This window comes from Cetorhinus maximus, unplaced genomic scaffold, assembly GCF_964194155.1.
Source record: "Cetorhinus maximus unplaced genomic scaffold, sCetMax3.hap1.1 HAP1_SCAFFOLD_168, whole genome shotgun sequence".
Classification (NCBI taxonomy): Eukaryota; Metazoa; Chordata; class Chondrichthyes; order Lamniformes; family Cetorhinidae; genus Cetorhinus; species Cetorhinus maximus.
The window spans coordinates 658,562-680,261 of NW_027596154.1; the positions used below are offsets into that span (position 1 = coordinate 658,562).

Genomic DNA, 21,700 nt, shown 5'->3' on the forward strand with positions numbered 1-21,700 from the left:
CCTCCAAACCAAACACATCCCCATATCAAACTCGGCCTCCAACCCAAACACCGCCCCATATCAAGCCCCGACTCCAACCCAAACACAGCCGCATATCAAACTCCACCTCCAACATAAGCACCGCCCCATATCAAACCCGCCTCTAACACAAACACAGCCGCATATCAAACTCTGTCTCCAACCCAAACACCACCTCATATCAAAAGCCGCCTCCAACCCAAACACATCCCCATATCAAACCCCGCCTCCAACCCAAACAAAGCCGCATATCAAACTTCGCCTCCAACCCAAACACCGCCCCATTTCAAACCACGCCTCCAACCCAAACACCGCCCATATCATACCCCACCTCCAACCCAAACACATTCCCATATCAAACTCCGCCTCCAGACCTAACGCAGCCACATATCAAACCCCGCCTCTAACCCAAACACAGCCGCATGTCAAATTCTGCCTCCAACCCAAACTCCGCCCCATATCAAACCCCACCTCCAACAATAACACCGCCCCATTTCAAACTCTGCCTCCAACCCAAACACTGCCCCATATCAAACCCCGCCTCCAACCTAAACATAGCTGCGTATCAAACCACGCCTCCAACTTAAACACAGCCACATATCAAACCCCGCCTCCAACCCAAACACAGCTGCATATCAAACCCCGCCTCCAATCCAATCACCGCCACATATCAAACCCCGCCTTCAATTCAAACACTGCCACATATCAAACACCACCTCCAAACCAAACACATCCCCATGTCAAACTCCGCCTCCAACCCAAACACCGCCCCATATCAAACCCCGCCTCCAACCCAAACACCGCCCCATATCAAACACCACCTCCAAACCAAACACATCCCCATATCAAACTCCGCCTCCAACCCAAACACCGCCCCATATCAAGCCCCGACTCCACCCAAACACAGCCGCATATCAAACTCCACCTCCCACATAAACACCGCCCCATATCAAACCCGCCTCTGACACAAACACAGCCGCATATCAAACTCTGTCTCCAACCCAAACACCACCTCATATCAAAAGCCGCCTCCTACCCAAACACATCCCCATTTCAAACTCCACCTCCAAACCAAACACAGCCACATATCAAACCCCGCCTCCAACCCAAACACAGCCGCATATCAAATTCTGCCTCCAACCCAAACTCCGCCCCATATCAAACCCCGCTTCCATCAATAACACCGCCCCATATCAAACTCTGCCTCCAACCCAAACTCCGCCCCATATCAAACCCCGCCTCCAACCCAAACAAAGCCGCATATCAAACTCCGCCTCCAACCCAAACACCGCCCCATTTCAAACCACGCCTCCAACCCAAACACCGCCCATATCATACCCCACCTCCAACCCAAACACATTCCCATATCAAACTCCGCCTCCAGACCTAACGCAGCCACATATCAAACCCCGCCTCCAACCCAAACACAGCCGCATAACAAACTCTGCCTCCAATCCAAACACCGCCCTTATCAAACCCCGCCTCCAACCCAAACACAGCCGCATATCAAACCCCGCCTCCAACCCAAACACAGCTGCATATCAAACCCCGCCTCCAATCCAAACACCGCCACATATCAAACCCCGCCTCCAATCCAAACACCGCCACATATCAAACACCATCTCCAAACCAAACACATCCCCATGTCAAACTCCGCCTCCATCCCAAACACCGCCCCATATCAAGCCCCGACTCCAACCCAAACACATCCCCATGTCAAACTCCGCCTCCAACCCAAACACCGCCCCATATCAAGCCCCGACTCCAACCCAAACACAGCCGCATATCAAACTCCGCCTCCAACCCAAACACAGCTGCATATCAAACTCGGCCTCCAACCCAAACACCGCCCCATATCAAACCCCGCCTCCAACCCAAACACAGCCGCATATCAAACTCCGCCAACAACCCAAACAGCACCCCATATCAAACTCCGCCTCCAAACCAAACACATCCCCATATCAAACCCCGCCTCCAACCCAAACACAGCTGCATATCAAAATCCGCCTCCAACCCAAACACCGCCCCATATAAAACCCCGCCTCCGACCCAAACGCAGCCGCATATCAAACTCCGCCTCAAAACCAAACACATCCCCATATCAAACTCCGCTTCCAACCCAAACACCGCCCAATATCAAACCCGGCCTCCAACCCAAACACAGCCGCATATCAAACTCCGCCTCCAACCCAACACCGTCCCATATCAAACCCCGCCTCCAACCCAAACACAGCTGCATAGCAAACTCCGCCTCCAATCCAAAACCGCCCCATATCAAACCCCGCCTTCAACCATAACACCGCCGCATATCAAATTCCGCATCCAACTCAAACACAGCCGCATAGCAAACTCCTCCTCCAACCCAACACCACCCCATTTCAAACCCCGGCTCCAACCCAAACACAGCCACATAGCAAACTCCGCCTCCAACCCAAACACTGCCCCATATCAAACCCCGCCTCCAACCCAAACATAGCTGCATATGAAACCCCGCCTCCAACTTAAACACAGCCACATATCAAACCCCGCCTCCAACCCAAACACACCCGAGTAGGTTTACAATCCCCTCGATCCCAGTGGGTTTATATTCCCCTTGATCCGAGTAGGTTTATATTCCCCTCGATCCGAGTAGGTTTACAATCCCCTCGATCCGAGTAGGTTTATATTCCCCTCGATCTGAGTAGGTTTATATTCCCCTCGATCCGAGTAGTTTTACAATCCCCTCGATCCGAGTAGGTTTATATTCCCCTCGATCCGAGTAGGTTTATATTCCCCTCGATCCGAGTAGTTTTACAATCCCCTCGATCCGTGTAGGTTTATATTCCCATCGCTCCGTGTAGGTTTATATTCCCCTCGATCTGAGTAGGTTTATATTCCCCTCGATCCGAGTAGGTTTATATTCCCCTCGATCCGAGTAGGTTTATATTCCCCTCGATCCGAGTAGTTTTACAATCCCCTCGATCTGAGTAGGTTTATATTCCCCTCGATCTGAGTAGGTTTATATTGCCCTCGATCCGAGTAGGTTTATATTCCCCTCGATCCGAGTAGGTTTATATTCCCCTCGATCTGTGTAGGTTTATATTGCCCTCGATCCGAGTAGGTTTATATTCAACTCGATCTGAGTAGGTTTACATTCCCCTCGATCCGAGTAGGTTTATATTCCCCTCGATCTGAGTAGGTTTATATTCCACTTGATCTGAGTAGGTTTACATTCCCCTCGATCCGAGTAGGTTTATATTCCCCTCGATCTGTGTAGGTTTATATTGTCCTCGTTCCGAGTAGGTTTATATTCAACTCGATCTGAGTAGGTTTACATTCCCCTCGATCTGAGTAGGTTTATATTCCCCTCGATCTGAGTAGGTTTATATTCCCCTCGATCTGAGTAGGTTAACATTCCCCTTGATCCGAGTAGGTTTATATTCCCCTCGATCTGAGAAGGTTTATATTCCCCTCGATCCGTGTAGGTTTACAATCCCCTCGATCTGAGTAGGTTTATATTGCCCTCGATCCGAGTAGGTTTATATTCCCCTCGATCCGAGTAGGTTTATATTCCCCTCGATCTGTGTAGGTTTATATTGCCCTCGATCCGAGTAGGTTTATATTCAACTCGATCTGAGTAGGTTTACATTCCCCTCGATCCGAGTAGGTTTATATTCCCCTCGATCTGAGTAGGTTTACATTCCCCTCGATCCGAGTAGGTTTACATTCCCCTCGATCCGAGTAGGTTTATATTCCCCTCGATCTGAGTAGGTTTATATTCCCCTCGATCTGAGTAGGTTTACATTCCCCTCGATCCGAGTAGGTTTATATTCCCCTCGATCTGTGTAGGTTTATATTGTCCTCGTTCCGAGTAGGTTTATATTCAACTCGATCTGAGTAGGTTTACATTCCCCTCGATCTGAGTAGGTTTATATTCCCCTCGATCCGAGTAGGTTTATATTCCCCTTGATCCGAATAGGTTTATATTCCCCTCGATCCGAATAGGTTTATATTCCCCTTGATGCGAGTAGTTTTACAATCTCCTCAATCCCAGTAGGTTCATATTCCCCTGTATTGGAGCTTGCTGATAATCTTCTTACCGCACACTGGCAAGTGGTCCTGTGGTCTCAAAACAATTCTCCTCGATGTCAATCCCGCCGCACGGTTCAAAATCCTCATCAGCTAAACTGTTAAATCGTGCTTTATAACTCCTGAAATAAATTGTATATATTCAAAAATAGGTATCAGGAATTTGTGCCCACAAACATCACAAACACAGAGCTATCTCACACACGCAGCCAACTCACATGCACCCATCACACACAACCATCTCACACACAGCCACTTCACATACAATGATCACACACACTGCTATCTCGCAGTCGCAGCTATCTCACAGATGCAGCTATCTCACAGGCACAGCTATCACACACACAACCATCACACTCAGCCATCTCACACACCACCATCACACTCACAGCTATCCCCCTAACACAGAACCATCACACACTTAAACCATCTCACATTCAACCATCTCACACACACAGCTATCTCACACACAACCATTTCACACACACAGCCATCTCACATACAACTGTCCCACACACACACAGTCATCGCACACGCCACCATCTCACATGCACAACCATCTCACACACACAACCATCTCGCACATAACCATCTTGCACACAACCATCTCACACACAACTATCTCATGCACAAAGCTAACTCATGCACACAGCTATCTCACGCACACAACCATCTCTCGCACACAACCATCACACAGTCAATCATCTCACACAAACAACCATCTCACACACACCCATCTCACAGACGCAGCTATCTCGCACACACAGCTATCTCACATGCAAAACCATCTCACGCACACAAGCATCTCACACACCCAACCATCACGCACACAACCATCACACAATCAACCATCACGCACTCAACCATCTCACACTCAACCATCTCACACTCAACCATCTCACACACACAGCTATCTCAAACACAACTACCTCAAACTCAAAGCTATCTCACATGCAAACATCACACACACAGCCATTACACACACACACAGCCATCACATGCACACAGCCATCACGCGCACACAGCCATCATACGCACACAGCCATCACACACACACATCTTTCTCACACACACAGCTTTCTCACGCACACAGCTATCACACACAGACAGCTTTCTCACGCACACAGCTATCTCACACACACAGCTATCACATGACACAGCCATCACACGCACACAGCCATCACATGCACACAGAGCTATGTCACACACACACAGCCATCACACGCACACAGCTTCTCATGCACACCGCCATCATATGCACACAGCCATCACATGCACGCAGAGCTATCTCACACACACACACACAGACGGCCATCACACGCACACAGCTATCTCATGCACACAGCCATCACATGCACACAGCCATCACATGCACAAAGCTATCTCAAACACAGACACAGCTTTCTCACGCTCACAGCCATCACACGCACACATTATCTCACACACACAGCTGTCTCACGCACACACACAGCTGTCTCACGCACACATACAGCTATCTCACACACACGCACAGCTATCTCACACACACAGCTATCACTCACACAAACACATACATACACACACAGCTATCTCACACACACACAGCTATCTCACACACACACTATGTCACACACGTACGCAGCTATCTCACACACAGCATTCTGACGCACACAGCCATCACATGCAAACAGCTATCTCACACACAGACAGCTATCTCACGCACACACACAGTTATCTCACACACAGCTATCTCACACATACAGCTATCTCACACACACACAGCTATCTCACACACATACATGCTACCTCACACACACACACATCTATCTAACACACACACAGCTATCTCACACACGCACTCAGCTATCTCAAATACGCACACAGCTATCTCTCACTCACACACAGCTATCTCACGCACACAGCTATCTCACACACACACAGCTATCTCACACACGCACACAGCTATCTCACACATGCACACAGCTATCTCACACATGCACACAGCTATCTCAAATACGCACACATCTATCTCTCACACACACAGCTATCTCTCTCTCACACACACACAGCTCTCTCACACACACAGCTATCTCACACACACAGCTATCTCAGTCACACGCACCTATTTCACACACATATAGCTTTCTCACACACACAGCTATCTCACTCACACACAGCTATCTCACACACACACAATTATCTCTCACACACACAGCTATCTCACACACGCACACAGCTATCTCACACACGCACACAGCTATCTCACACACACAGCTATCTCATACACACACAGATTTCTCACGCACACAGCCAACACACGCACACAGCTATCTCTCACACACACAGTTATCTCACGCACACACAGCTTTCTCATGCACTCAGCCATCACACGCACACAGCCATCTCACGCACGCACTCAGCTATTTCACACACATACACAGCTATTTCACACACATACACAGCTATCTCACACACACAGCTATCTCACACACACCGCTATCTCAAGCACACACACAGCTATCTTACGCACACAAACACACACACACACAGAGCTATCTCACAGACACACACAGCTATCTCACACACAACTATCTCACACACACGCAGCTTTCTCACACACACACTGCTATCTCACACACACAGCTATCTCACACACACAGCCAACTCACATGCAACCATCACACACAACCATCCCACACACAGCCACCTCACATACAATGATCACACACACTGCTATCTCACAAACGCAGCTATCTCACAGATGCAGCTATCTCACAGGCACAGCTATCACACACACAACCATCACACTCAGCCATCTCACACACCACCATCACACTCACAGCTAACCCCCACACACTGAACCATCACACACTTAAACCATCTCACACTCAACCATCTCACACACACAGCTATCTCACACACAACCATTTCACACACACAGCCATCTCATATACAACTATCTCACATACAGACAGTCATCGCACACGCCACCATCTCACATGCACAACCATCTCACACACTCAACCATCTTGCACATAACCATCTTGCACACAAACATCTCACATACATAACTATCTCGCACACAACCATCACACACACAGCTATCTCATGCACACAGCTATCTCATGCACGCAGCTAGCTCACGCACACAACCATCTCTCGCACACAACCATCACATGCTCAATCATCTCACACACACAACCATCTCACACACACCCATCTCACACACGCAGCTATCTCACACACACAGCTATCTCGCATGCACAACCATCTCATGCACAACCATCTCACACATGCAGCTATCTTGCACACACAGCTATCTTGCACGCACAACCATTTCACGCACACAACCATCTCTCACACACTGCCATCTCACACACAACCATCATGCAATCATCCATCACACACAACCATCACACAAACAATCATCACACAATCAACCATCACACAATCATCCATCACACAATCAACCATCTCACACTCAACAATCTCACACTCAACAATCTCACATTCAACCATCTCACACTCAACCATCTCACACTCAACCATCTCACACTCAATCATCTCACACACACACAGCTATCTCACACAAAAGCATCACACACACAGCTATCTCACACACACAGCTTTCTCAAACACAACTACCTCAAACTCAAAGCTATCTCACATGCAAACATCACACACGCAGCCATCACACACACACAGCCATCACGTGCACACAGCCATCATACGCACAGAGCCATCACACGCACACAGCCATCATACACACACAGCCATCACACACACACATCTTTCTCACGCACACAGCCATCACACACACACAGCTTTCTCACGCACACAGCTATCTCACACACACAGCCATCCCCCGAAAACAACCATCACATGCACACAGAGCTATGTCAAACACACACACAGCCATCACACGCACACAGCTATCTCGCGCACACAGCCATCACATGACACAGCCATCACACACACAGCCATCACACGCACACAGCCATCACACACACAGCCATCACACGCACACAGCCATCACATGCACACAGAGCTATCTCACACACACACACAGCCATCACACGCACACAGCTATCTCATGCACACAGCCATCACACGACACAGCCATCACATGCACACAGAGCTATCTCACACACACACACAGCCATCACACGCACACAGCTATCTCAAACACAGACACAGCTTTCTCACGCTCACAGCCATCACACGCACACAGTCATCTCACACACACACATTATCTCACACACGCACACAACTATCTCACGCACACAGACAGCTGTCTCACGCACACACACAGCTATCTCACACACACAGCTATCTCTCACAAATGCACAGCTATCACTCACACACACACACAGACAGCTATCTCACATACACACAGCTATCTCACACACACAGCTATCTCACACACACGCACAGCTATCTCACACACACAGCTATCACTCACACACACACACACACAGCTATCTCACATACACACAGCTATCTCACACACAGAGCTATCTCACACACACATGCAGCTATCTCACACGCACACAGTTTTCTCATGCACACAGCTATCTCACACACACAGCTATCTCACACACAGACAGCTAACTCATGCACACACACAGCTATCTCAAACACAGTATTCTCAAAAACACACAGCTATCTCTCACACACACACAGCTATCTCACACACAGACAGCTATCTCACGCACACACACAGTTATCTAACACACAGCTATCTCACACACACACACAGCTATCTCACACACACACAGCTATCTCACACACACACACAGCTATCTCACACACATACATGCTATCTCACACACACAGCTATCTCACACACGCACACAGCTGTCTCAAATACGCACACACCTATCTCACACACATACATAGCTTTCTCACACACACAGCTATCTCACACATGCACACAGCTATCTCTCACACATGCACACAGCTATCTCTCACACACACAGCTATCTCACACACACAGCTATCTCACACACACACGCACAGCTATCTCACACACACAGCTATCCCACACACACAACTATCTCACACACACAGCTATCTCACTCAATCACACAGCTATCTCACTCACACACAGCTATCTCACACACACACAGAAAACTATCTCACACCCACACAGCTATCTCACACACAAAGCTATCTCACACATACACCGTTATCTCACACACACACACAGCTATCTCAGACACACACAACTATCTCTCACACACACACAGCTATCTCACACACGCACACAGCTATCTTACACACATACAGCTATCTCACACACAACGCTTTCTCACACACAGCTATCTCACGCACACACACAGCTATCTCACGCACACACACAGCTATCTGTCGCACACACACACACACAGCTATCTCACACACACACAGCTATCTCACTCACACACAGCTATGTCGCACGCATACATAGCTTTCTCACACACACAACTATCTCACACACACACACAGCTATCTCACTCACATACAGCTCTCTTACACACAAAGCTATCCCACACACACACAACTATCTCAGAGACACACAGCTATCTCACACACACACAACTATCTCTCACACACACAACTATCTCTCACACAGCTATCTCATACACACAGCTTTCTCACACACACACACAGGTATCTCACACACACACAACTATCTCTCACACACATAACTATCTCTCACACAGCTATCTCATACACACAGCTTTCTCACACACGCACACAGCTATCTCACACAGACACAGCTATCTCACGCACACACAGCTTTCTCACGCACTCAGCCATCACACGCACACAGCCATCTCACACACACACACATCTATCTCACACACATACACAGCTATCTCACGCACACACACAGCTATCTTACGCACACACACACAGAGCTATCTCACAGACACACACAGCTATGTCACACACGCACACACAGCTATCTCACACACACAGCTATCTCACACACACAGCCAACTCACATGCAACCATCACACACAACCATCTCACACACAGCCAACCTCACATACAATGATCACACACACTGCTATCTCACAAACGCAACTATCTCACAGATGCAGCTATCTCACAGGCACAGCTATCACACACACAACCATCACACTCACAGCTATCCCCCACACACTGAACCATCACACACTTAAACCATCTCACACTCAATCATCTCACACACACATCTATCTCACACACAACCATTTCACACACACAGCCATCTCATATACAACTATCTCACACACACACAGTCATTGCACACGCCACCATCTCACATGCACAACCATCTCACACACACAACCATCTCGCACATAACCATCTCGCACACAAACATCTCACATACATAACTATCTCGCACACAACCATTGCTCACATAGCTATCTCATGCACACAGCTATCTCATGCACACAGCTATTTCACGCACACAACCATCTCTCGCACACAACCATCACACGCTCAATCATCTCACGCACACAACCATCTCACAGACGCAGCTATCTCGCACACAGCTATCTCGCACACACAGCTATCTCGCACGCACAACCATCTCACGCACACAACCATCTCTCACACATTGTCATCTCACACACAAACATTACACAATCAACCATCACACACACAACCATCACACACACAACCATAACACAAACAACCATCACACAATCAACCATCACACAATCAACCATCACACAATCAACCATCTCACACTCAACCATCTCACACTCAACCATCTCACACTCAACCATCTCACACTCAACAATCTCACACTCAACAATCTCACACTCAACCATCTTACACTCAACCATCTCACACTCAACCATCTCACACTCAACCATCTCACACTCAACCATCTCACACTCAACCATCTCACACACACACAGCTATCTCACACAAAAGCATCACACACACAGCTATCTCACACACACAGCTTTCTCAAACACAACTACCTCAAACTCAAAGCTATCTCACATGCAAACATCACACACGCAGCCATCACACACACAGCCATCACATGCACACAGCCATCATACGCACACAGCCATCACACACACACATATTTCTCACGCACACAGCCATCACACACACACAGCTTTCTCACGCACACAGCTATCTCACACACATAGCCATCCCCCGCAAACAACCATCACATGCACACAGAGCTATGTCACACACACACACAGCCATCACATGCACACAGCTATCTCACGCACACAGCCAGCACATGACACAGCCATCACACACACAGCCCTCACACGCACACAGCCATCACATGCACACAGAGCTATCTCACACACACAGCCATCACACGCACACAGCTATCTCATGCACACAGCCATCACACGACACAGCCATCACATGCACACAGAGCTATCTCACACACACACACAGCCATCACACGCACACAGCTGTCTCAAACACAGACACAGCTTTCTCACGCTCACAGCCATCACACGCACACATTATCTCACACACCCACAACTATCTCATGCACACAAACAGCTGTCTCACGCACACACACAGCTATCTCACACACACAGCTATCTCTCACACATGCACAGCTATCTCACATACACACAGCTATCTCACACACAGCTATCTCACACACACATGCAGCTATCTCACACGCACACAGTTTTCTCATGCACACAGCCATCACATGCACACAGCTATCTCACACACACACAGCTATCTCACACACAGACAGCTAACTCATGCACACACACAGCTATCTCACACACAGCTATCTCAAAAACACACAGATATCTCTCACACACACACAGCTATCTCACACACACACACAGTTATCTAACACACAGCTATCTCACACACACACACAGCTATCTCGCACACACACAGCTATCTCACACACACACACAGCTATCTCACACACATACATGCTATCTCACACACACACACAGCTATCTCACACACGCACACAGCTATCTCAAATACGCACACACCTATCTCACACACATACATAGCTTTCTCACACACATAGCTATCTCACACATGCACACAGCTATCTCTCACACATGCACACAGCTATCTCTCACACACACAGCTATCTCACACACACAGCTATCTCACACACACACACGCACACACAGCTATCTCACACACACAGCTATCTCACTCACACACATACACAGCTATCTCACTCACACACAGCTATCTCACACACACACAGAAAGCTATCTCACACCCACACAGCTATCTCTCACACACACAGCTATCTCACACACGCACACAGCTATCTCACACACGCACACATCTATCTCACACACACACAGCTATCTCATACACACACAGATTTCTCACGCACACAGCCAACACACGCTATCTCACACATGCACACAGCTATCTCTCACACATGCACACAGCTATCTCTCACACACACAGCTATCTCACACACACAGCTATCTCACACACACACACGCACACACAGCTATCTCACACACACAGCTATCTCACTCACACACATACACAGCTATCTCACTCACACACAGCTATCTCACACACACACAGAAAGCTATCTCACACCCACACAGCTATCTCTCACACACACAGCTATCTCACACACGCACACAGCTATCTCACACACGCACACATCTATCTCACACACACACAGCTATCTCATACACACACAGATTTCTCACGCACACAGCCAACACACGCACACAGCTATCTCACACACACAGCTATCTCACGCACATACACAGCTATCTCACGCACACACACTGCTATCTCACGCACACACACAGCTATCTCACAGACACACAAAGCTATATCACACACGCACACAGCTATCTCACACACGCACACAGCTATCTCACACGCACACACAACTATCTCATACACACACAGCTATCTCACACACACAGCTATCTCACACACACAGACAACTCACATGCAACCATCACACACAACCATCTCACACACAGTCACCTCACATACAATGATCACACACACTGTTATCTGACAAACGCAGTTATCTCACAGATGTAGCTATCTCACACACACAGCTATCTCACGCACACACACAGCTATCTCACACACACAGCTATCTCACGCACACACACAGCTATCTCACACACAGCTATCTCACACACACACACACACAGCTATCTCTCACACACAGCTCTCTCACACACACAGCTATCTCATGCACACACACAGCTATCTCACACACACACAGCTATCTCACTCACACACAGCTATGTCGCCCACATACATAGCTTTCTCACACACACAGCTATCTCACTAACACACAGCTATCTCACACACACAGCTATCCCACACACACAACTATCTCTCACACACACAGCTATCTCACACATACACAACTATCTCTCACACACACAACTATCTCTCACACAGCTATCTCACACACACAGCTATCTCACACTCGCACACAGCTATCTCTCTCACACACACAGCTATCTCACGCACACACAGCTTTCTCACGCACTCAGCCATTACACGCACACAGCCATCTCACACACGCACACAGCTATTTCACACACATACACAGCTATCTCACACACATACACAGCTATCTCACACACATACACAGCTATCTCACACACACAGCTATCTCACACACACAGCTATCTCAAGTACACACACAGCTATCTTACGCACACAAACACACACACACACACAGAGCTATCTCACAGACACACACAGCTATCTCACACACAGCTATCTCACACACGCACACAGCTATCTCACATGCACACACAACTATCTCACAAACACGCGGCTTTCTCACACACACACAGCTATCTCACACACACACAGCTATCTCACACACGCAGCCAACTCACATGCAACCATCACACACAACCATCTCACAAACAGCCACCTCACATACAATGATCACACACACTGCTATCTCACAAACGCAGCTATCTCACAGATGCAGCTATCTCACAGGCACAGCTATCACACATACAACCATCACACTCAGCCATCTCACACACCACCATCACACTCACAGCTATCTCCCAAACACAGAACCATCACACACTTAAACCATCTCACACTCAACCATCTCACACACACACAGCTATCTGACACACAACCATTTCACACACACAGCCATCTCATATACAACTATCTCACACACACACAGTCATCGCACACGCCACCATGTCACATGTACAACCATCTCACACACACAACCATCTCACACATAACCATCTCGCACACAAACATCTCACATACATAACTATCTCATGCACACAACCATCGCACACACAGTTATCTCATGCACACAGTTATCTCATGCACACAGCTATCTCACGCACACAACCATCTCTCGCACACAACCATCACACCCTCAATCGTCTCACGCACACAACCATCTCTCGCACACAACCATCACACCCTCAATCGTCTCACGCACACAACCATCTCACACACAACCATCTCACACATGCAGCTATCTCGCACACACAGCTATCTCGCACGCAGAACCATTTCACGCACACAACCATCTCTCACACACTGCCAACTCACACACAACCATCACGCAATCATCCATCACACACACAACCATCACACACATAACCATCACACAAACAACCATCACACAATCAACCATCACACAATCAACCATCACACAATCAACCATCTCACACTCAACCATCTCAGACTCAACCATCTCACATTCAACCATCTCATACTCAACAATCTCATACTCAACAATCTCACACTCAACAATCTCACACTGAACCATCTCATACTCAACCATCTCACACTCAACCATCTCACACTCAACCATCTCACACTCAACCATCTCACACTCAACCATCTCACACACACACAGCTATCTCACACAAAAGCATCACACACACAGCTATCTCACACACACAGCTTTCTCAAACAAAACTACCTCAAACGCAAAGCTATCTCACATGCAAACATCACACACACAGCCATCACACACACACAGCCATCATACGCACACAGCCATCATACACACACAGCCATCACAAACACACATCTTTCTCACGTACACAGCTATCTCACACACACAGCCATCACACGCACACAACCATCACATGCACACAGAGCTATGTCACACACGCACAGCCATCACACGCACACAGCTATCTCACGCACACAGCCATCACACGACACAGCCATCACACACACAGCCATCACACGCACACAGCTATCTCACGCACACACACAGCTATCTCACACACGCACACAGCTATCTCACAAACACACAGCTTTCTCACACACACAACTATCTCTCACTCACACACACAGCTATCTCACACACACACAGCTATCTCACACACACACAGCTTTCTCACACACACAGCTATCTCACACACACAGCTATCTCACGCACACACAAAGCTATCGCACACACACACAATTATCTCTCACACACACACACAGCTATCTCACACACACAACTATCCCTCTCACACACACAGCTATCTCACACACACAGCTATCTCATACACACACAGATTTCTCACGCACACAGCCAACACACACACACAGCTATCTCACACACGCACAAAGCTATCTCACACACACAGCTATCTCACGCACATACACAGCTATCTCACGCACACACACAGCTATCTCATGCACAGACACACACACAGCTATCTCACAGACACACACAGCTATATCACACACACAGCTATCTCACACACGCACACAGCTATCTCACATGCACACACAACTATCTCACATACACAGCTATCTCACACACACACAGCTATTTCACACACACAGCTATCTCACACACGCAGCCAACTGACATGCAACCATCCCACACACAGCCACCTCACATACAATGATCACACACACTGCTATCTCACAAACGCAGTTATCTCACAGATGCAGCTATCTCACACACACAGCTATCTCACGCACACACACAGCTATCTCTCACACACACAGCTATCTCACACAGACAGCTATCTCACACACACACACAGCTATCTCACACACGCACACAGCTATCTCACACACATACATAGCTTTCTCACACACACAGTTATCTCAAATACGCCCACAGCTATCTCTCACACACACAGCTATCTTACAAACACAGCTATCTCATGCACACACACAGCTATCTCACACACACAGCTATCTCACTCACACAGCTATCTCACACACACAGCTATCTCATACACACACAGATTTCTCACGCACACAGCCAACACACACACACAGCTATCTCACACACGCACAAAGCTATCTCACACACACAGCTATCTCACGCACATACACAGCTATCTCACGCACACACACAGCTATCTCATGCACAGACACACACACAGCTATCTCACAGACACACACAGCTATATCACACACACAGCTATCTCACACACGCACACAGCTATCTCACATGCACACACAACTATCTCACATACACAGCTATCTCACACACACACAGCTATTTCACACACACAGCTATCTCACACACGCAGCCAACTGACATGCAACCATCCCACACACAGCCACCTCACATACAATGATCACACACACTGCTATCTCACAAACGCAGTTATCTCACAGATGCAGCTATCTCACACACACAGCTATCTCACACATGCACAGCTTTCTCACGCACTCACCCATCACACGCAACACAGCCATCTCACACACGCACACAGCTATCTCACACACATACACAGCTATCTCACACACATACACAGCTGTCTCACACACACAGCTATCTCACACACACAGCTATCTCAAGCACACACACAGCTATCTCACACGCACACACAACTATCTCACACACACGCAGCTATCTGACACACACACAGCTATCTCACACACACAGCTATCTCACACACGCAGCCAACTCACATGCAACCATCACACACAACCATCTCACACACAGCCACCTCACATACAATGATCACACACACTGCTAACTCACAAACGCAGCTATCTCACAGATGCAGCTATCTCACAGGCACAGCTATCACACACACAACCATCGCACTCAGCCATCTCACACACCACCATCACACTCACAGCTATACCCCAAACACAGAACCATCACACACTTAAACCATCTAACACTCAACCATCTCACACACCCACAGTCATCGCACACGCCACCATCTCACGTGCACAACCATCTCACACACACAACCATCTCGCACATAACCATCTTGCACACAAACATCTCACATACATAACTATCTCGCACACAACCATCGCACACACAGCTATCTCATGCACACAGCTATCTCATGCACACAGCTATCTCACGCCCACAACCATCTCTCGCACACAACCATCACACGCTCAATCATCTCACACACACAACCATCTCACACACCCATCTCACACATGCAGCTATCTCGCACACACAGCTATCTTGCACGCACAACCATTTCACGCACACAACCAACTCTCACACACTGCCATCTCACACACAACCATCATGCAATCATCCATCACACACACAACCATCACACAAACAACCATAACACAATCAACCATCACACAATCAACCATCACACAATCAACGATCTCACACTCAACCATCTCACACTCAACCATCTCACACTCAACCATCTCACACTCAACAATCTCACACTTAACAATCTCACACTCAACCATCTCACACTCAACCATCTCACACTCAACTATCTCACACTCAACCATCTCACACACACAGCTATCTCACACAAAAGCATCACACATACAGCTATCTCACACACAGAGCTTTCTCAAACACAACTACCTCAAACTCAAAGCTATCTCACATGCAAACATCACACACGCAGCCATCACACACACACAGCCATCACACGCACACAGCCATCACACGCACACAGCCAACATACGCACACAGCCATCATACACACACAGCCATCTGACACACACATCTTTCTCATGCACACAGCCATCACACGCACACAGCCAACATACGCACACAGCCATCATACACACACAGCCATCTGACACACACATCTTTCTCACGCACACAGCTATCTCACACACACACCATCCCACGCACACAACCATCACATGCACACAGAGCTATGTCACATACACACACAGCCATCACACGCACACAGCTATCTGACGCACACAGCCATCACACGACTCAGCCATCACACACACAGCCATCACACGCACACAGCCATCACATGCACACAGAGCTATCGCACACACATACACAGCCATCACACGACAGCCATCACACGCACACAGCCATCACATGCACACACACATTATCTCACACACACACACAACTATCTCATGCACACAGACAGCTGTCCCATGCACACACACAGCTATCTCACACACACATTTATCTCTCACACACGCACAGCTATTCACACACACGCACAGCTATCTCACACACACAGCTATCACTCACACACACGCACACACAGCTATCTCTCACACACACAGCTATCTCACACACATATGCAGCTATCTTACACGCACATAGTTTTCTCATGCACACATCCATCACATGCACACAGCTATCTCACAAACACACACAGCTATCTCACACACAGACAGCTAACTCATGCACACACACAGCTATCTCACACACAGCTATCTCAAAAACACACAGCTATCTCTCACACACACACAGCTATCTCTCACACACACACAGCTATCTCACACATGCACATAGCTATCTCAAATACGCACACACCTATCTCACACACATACATAGCTATCTCACACATGCACACAGCTATCTCTCACACATGCACACAGCTATCTCTGACACACACAGCTATCTCACACACATGCACAGCTATCTCACACACGCACACAGCTATCTCTCTCATACACAGCTATCTCACGCACACACAGAGCTATCTCACGCACACACACAGCTATCTCACGCACACACACAGCTATCTGACAGACACACAGAGCTATCTCACACACACAGCTATCTCACACATGCACACAGTTATCTCACACACACAGCTATCTCACACACGCAGCCAACTCACATGCAACCATCACACACAACCATCTCACACACAGCCACTTCACATACAATGATCACACACTCTGCTATCTCGCAGACGCAGCTATCTCACAGATGCAGCTATCTCACAGGCACAGCTATCACACACACAACCATCCCACTCAGCCATCTCACACACCACCATCACACTCACAGCTATCCCCCACACACTGAACCATCACACACTTAAACCATCTCACACACACATAGCTATCTCACACACAACCATTTCACACACACAGCCATCTCATATACAACTATCTCACACACACAGTCATCGCACACGCCACCATCTCACATGCACAACAAGCTCGCACACACAACCATCACACACTCAAACATCTCACACTCAACCATCTCACACTCAACCATCTCACACTCAACCATCTCACACTCAACCATCTCACACTCAACCATCTCACACTCAACCAGCTCTCACACACACCGCTATCTCACACAAAAGCATCACACACACAGTTATCTCACACACACAGCTTTCTCAAACACAACTACCTCAAACTCAAAGCTATCTCACACGCAAACATCACACATGCAGCCATCACATGCACACAACCATCACATGCACACAGCCATCACACGCACACAGCCATCACACGCACACAGCCATCATACGCACACAGCCATCACACACACATCTTTCTCACACACACAGCTTTCTCACGCACACAGCCATCACACACACACACACCGCTTTCTCATGCACACAGCTATCTCACACACACAGCCATCACACGACACAGCCATCACATGCACAAAGTCATCACATGCACACAGAGCTATCTCTCACACACACACACAATCATCACACGCACACAGCTATCTCAAACACAGACACAGCTATCTGACGCTCACAGCCATCACATGCACACTGCCATCTCACACACACACACACACACACATTATCTCACACACACACATTATCTCACACACACACAGCTATCTCACACACACAGCTATCACTCACACACACACAGCTATCACTCACACACTCACAGCTATCTCACATACACACAGCTATCTCACACACACACACACAGCTATCTCACACACACGCAGCTATCTCACACACACAGCTTTCTCACGCACACAGCCATCACACACACACAGCCATCTCACACACACACACAGCTATCTCACACACACAGCTATCTCACGCACACACAGAGCTATCTCACACACAGCTATCTCTCAGACACACAGCTATCTCTCAGACACACAGCTATCTCTCACACACATAGCTATCTCTCACACACACAGCTATCTCTCACACACACAGCTATCATGTGCACGCACAGCTTTCTCACACACAGCTATCTCACACACACAGCTATCTCACACAGACACAGCTATCTCACACAGACACACCTATCTCACACACACAGCTATCTCTCACACACAGCTATCTCACACAAACACACAGCTATCTCACACACACACATGCTATCTCACACACACACACAGATATCTCTCACACACACAGCTATCTCACACGCGCACAGAGCTATCTCAAATATGCACACAGCTATCTATCTCACAAACACACAGCTATCTCACACACACACAGCTATCTCACACATGCACACAGCTATCTCAAATACGCATACAGCTATCTCTCACACACACAGCTATCTCACACACACAGCTATGTTACGCACACACACAGCTATCTCACACACACACAGCTATCTCACACACACAGCTTTCTCACTCTCACAGTTTTCTCACTCACACACAGCTATCTCGCACACATACATAGGTTTCTCACACACACAGCTATCTCACACACACACACAAATCTATCTCACACACAGCTATCTCACACACACAGCTATCTCACACACAACTATCTCTCACACACACAGCTATCTTACACATGCACACAGCTTTCTCACGCACACAGCCATCACATGCACACAGCTATCTCACACACAGCTATCTCACACACACACAGCTATCTCACGCACACACACAGCTATCTCACGCACACACACACACACAGCTATCTCACATGCACACACAACTATCTCACACACACAGTTATCTCACATATACAGCTTTCTCAAACACAACTGCCTCAAACACAAAGTTATCTTACACGCAACCATCACACGCACGCAGCCATCACACGTACACAGCCATCACATGCACAACCATCTCACGCACAACCATCTCACGCACAACCATCTCGCAGACACAACCATCTCACAGACACAAGCATCTCGCAGACACAACCATCTCACACACAACTATCTCACACACAACCATCTCCGACACACAACCATCTCACACACACAACCATTTCACACACACAACCATCTCACACACAGCCATCACACACACACACACAAAACCATCTCACACACAACCATCACACACACACAACCATCACACACACACAGCCATCTCACACACACAGCCATCACACACTCACAACCATCTCACAGTCACAGCCATCCCTCACACACACAGCCATCACACACACACACAACCATCTCACACACACAACCATCTCACACACACACACACAACCATCTCACACACACAACCATCACACACACACAAAACCATCTCACACACAACCATCACACACACACAACC

General features: G+C 47.9%; 1 protein-coding gene across 1 annotated transcript in view; it reads right to left on the reverse strand.

Moving 5' to 3' along the window:
• LOC144672961 (nitric oxide synthase 1-like) overlaps window positions 1–21,700 on the reverse strand; it is a gene marked incomplete at its 5' end in the record, with an annotated part of 263,568 nt that overhangs the window by 110,202 nt on the left and 131,666 nt on the right. The window contains one exon of the mRNA XM_078534965.1: window positions 4,098–4,208. Coding sequence (XP_078391091.1) covers window positions 4,098–4,208 — 111 coding nt within the window. The remainder of the gene's footprint in view (window positions 1–4,097; window positions 4,209–21,700) is intronic.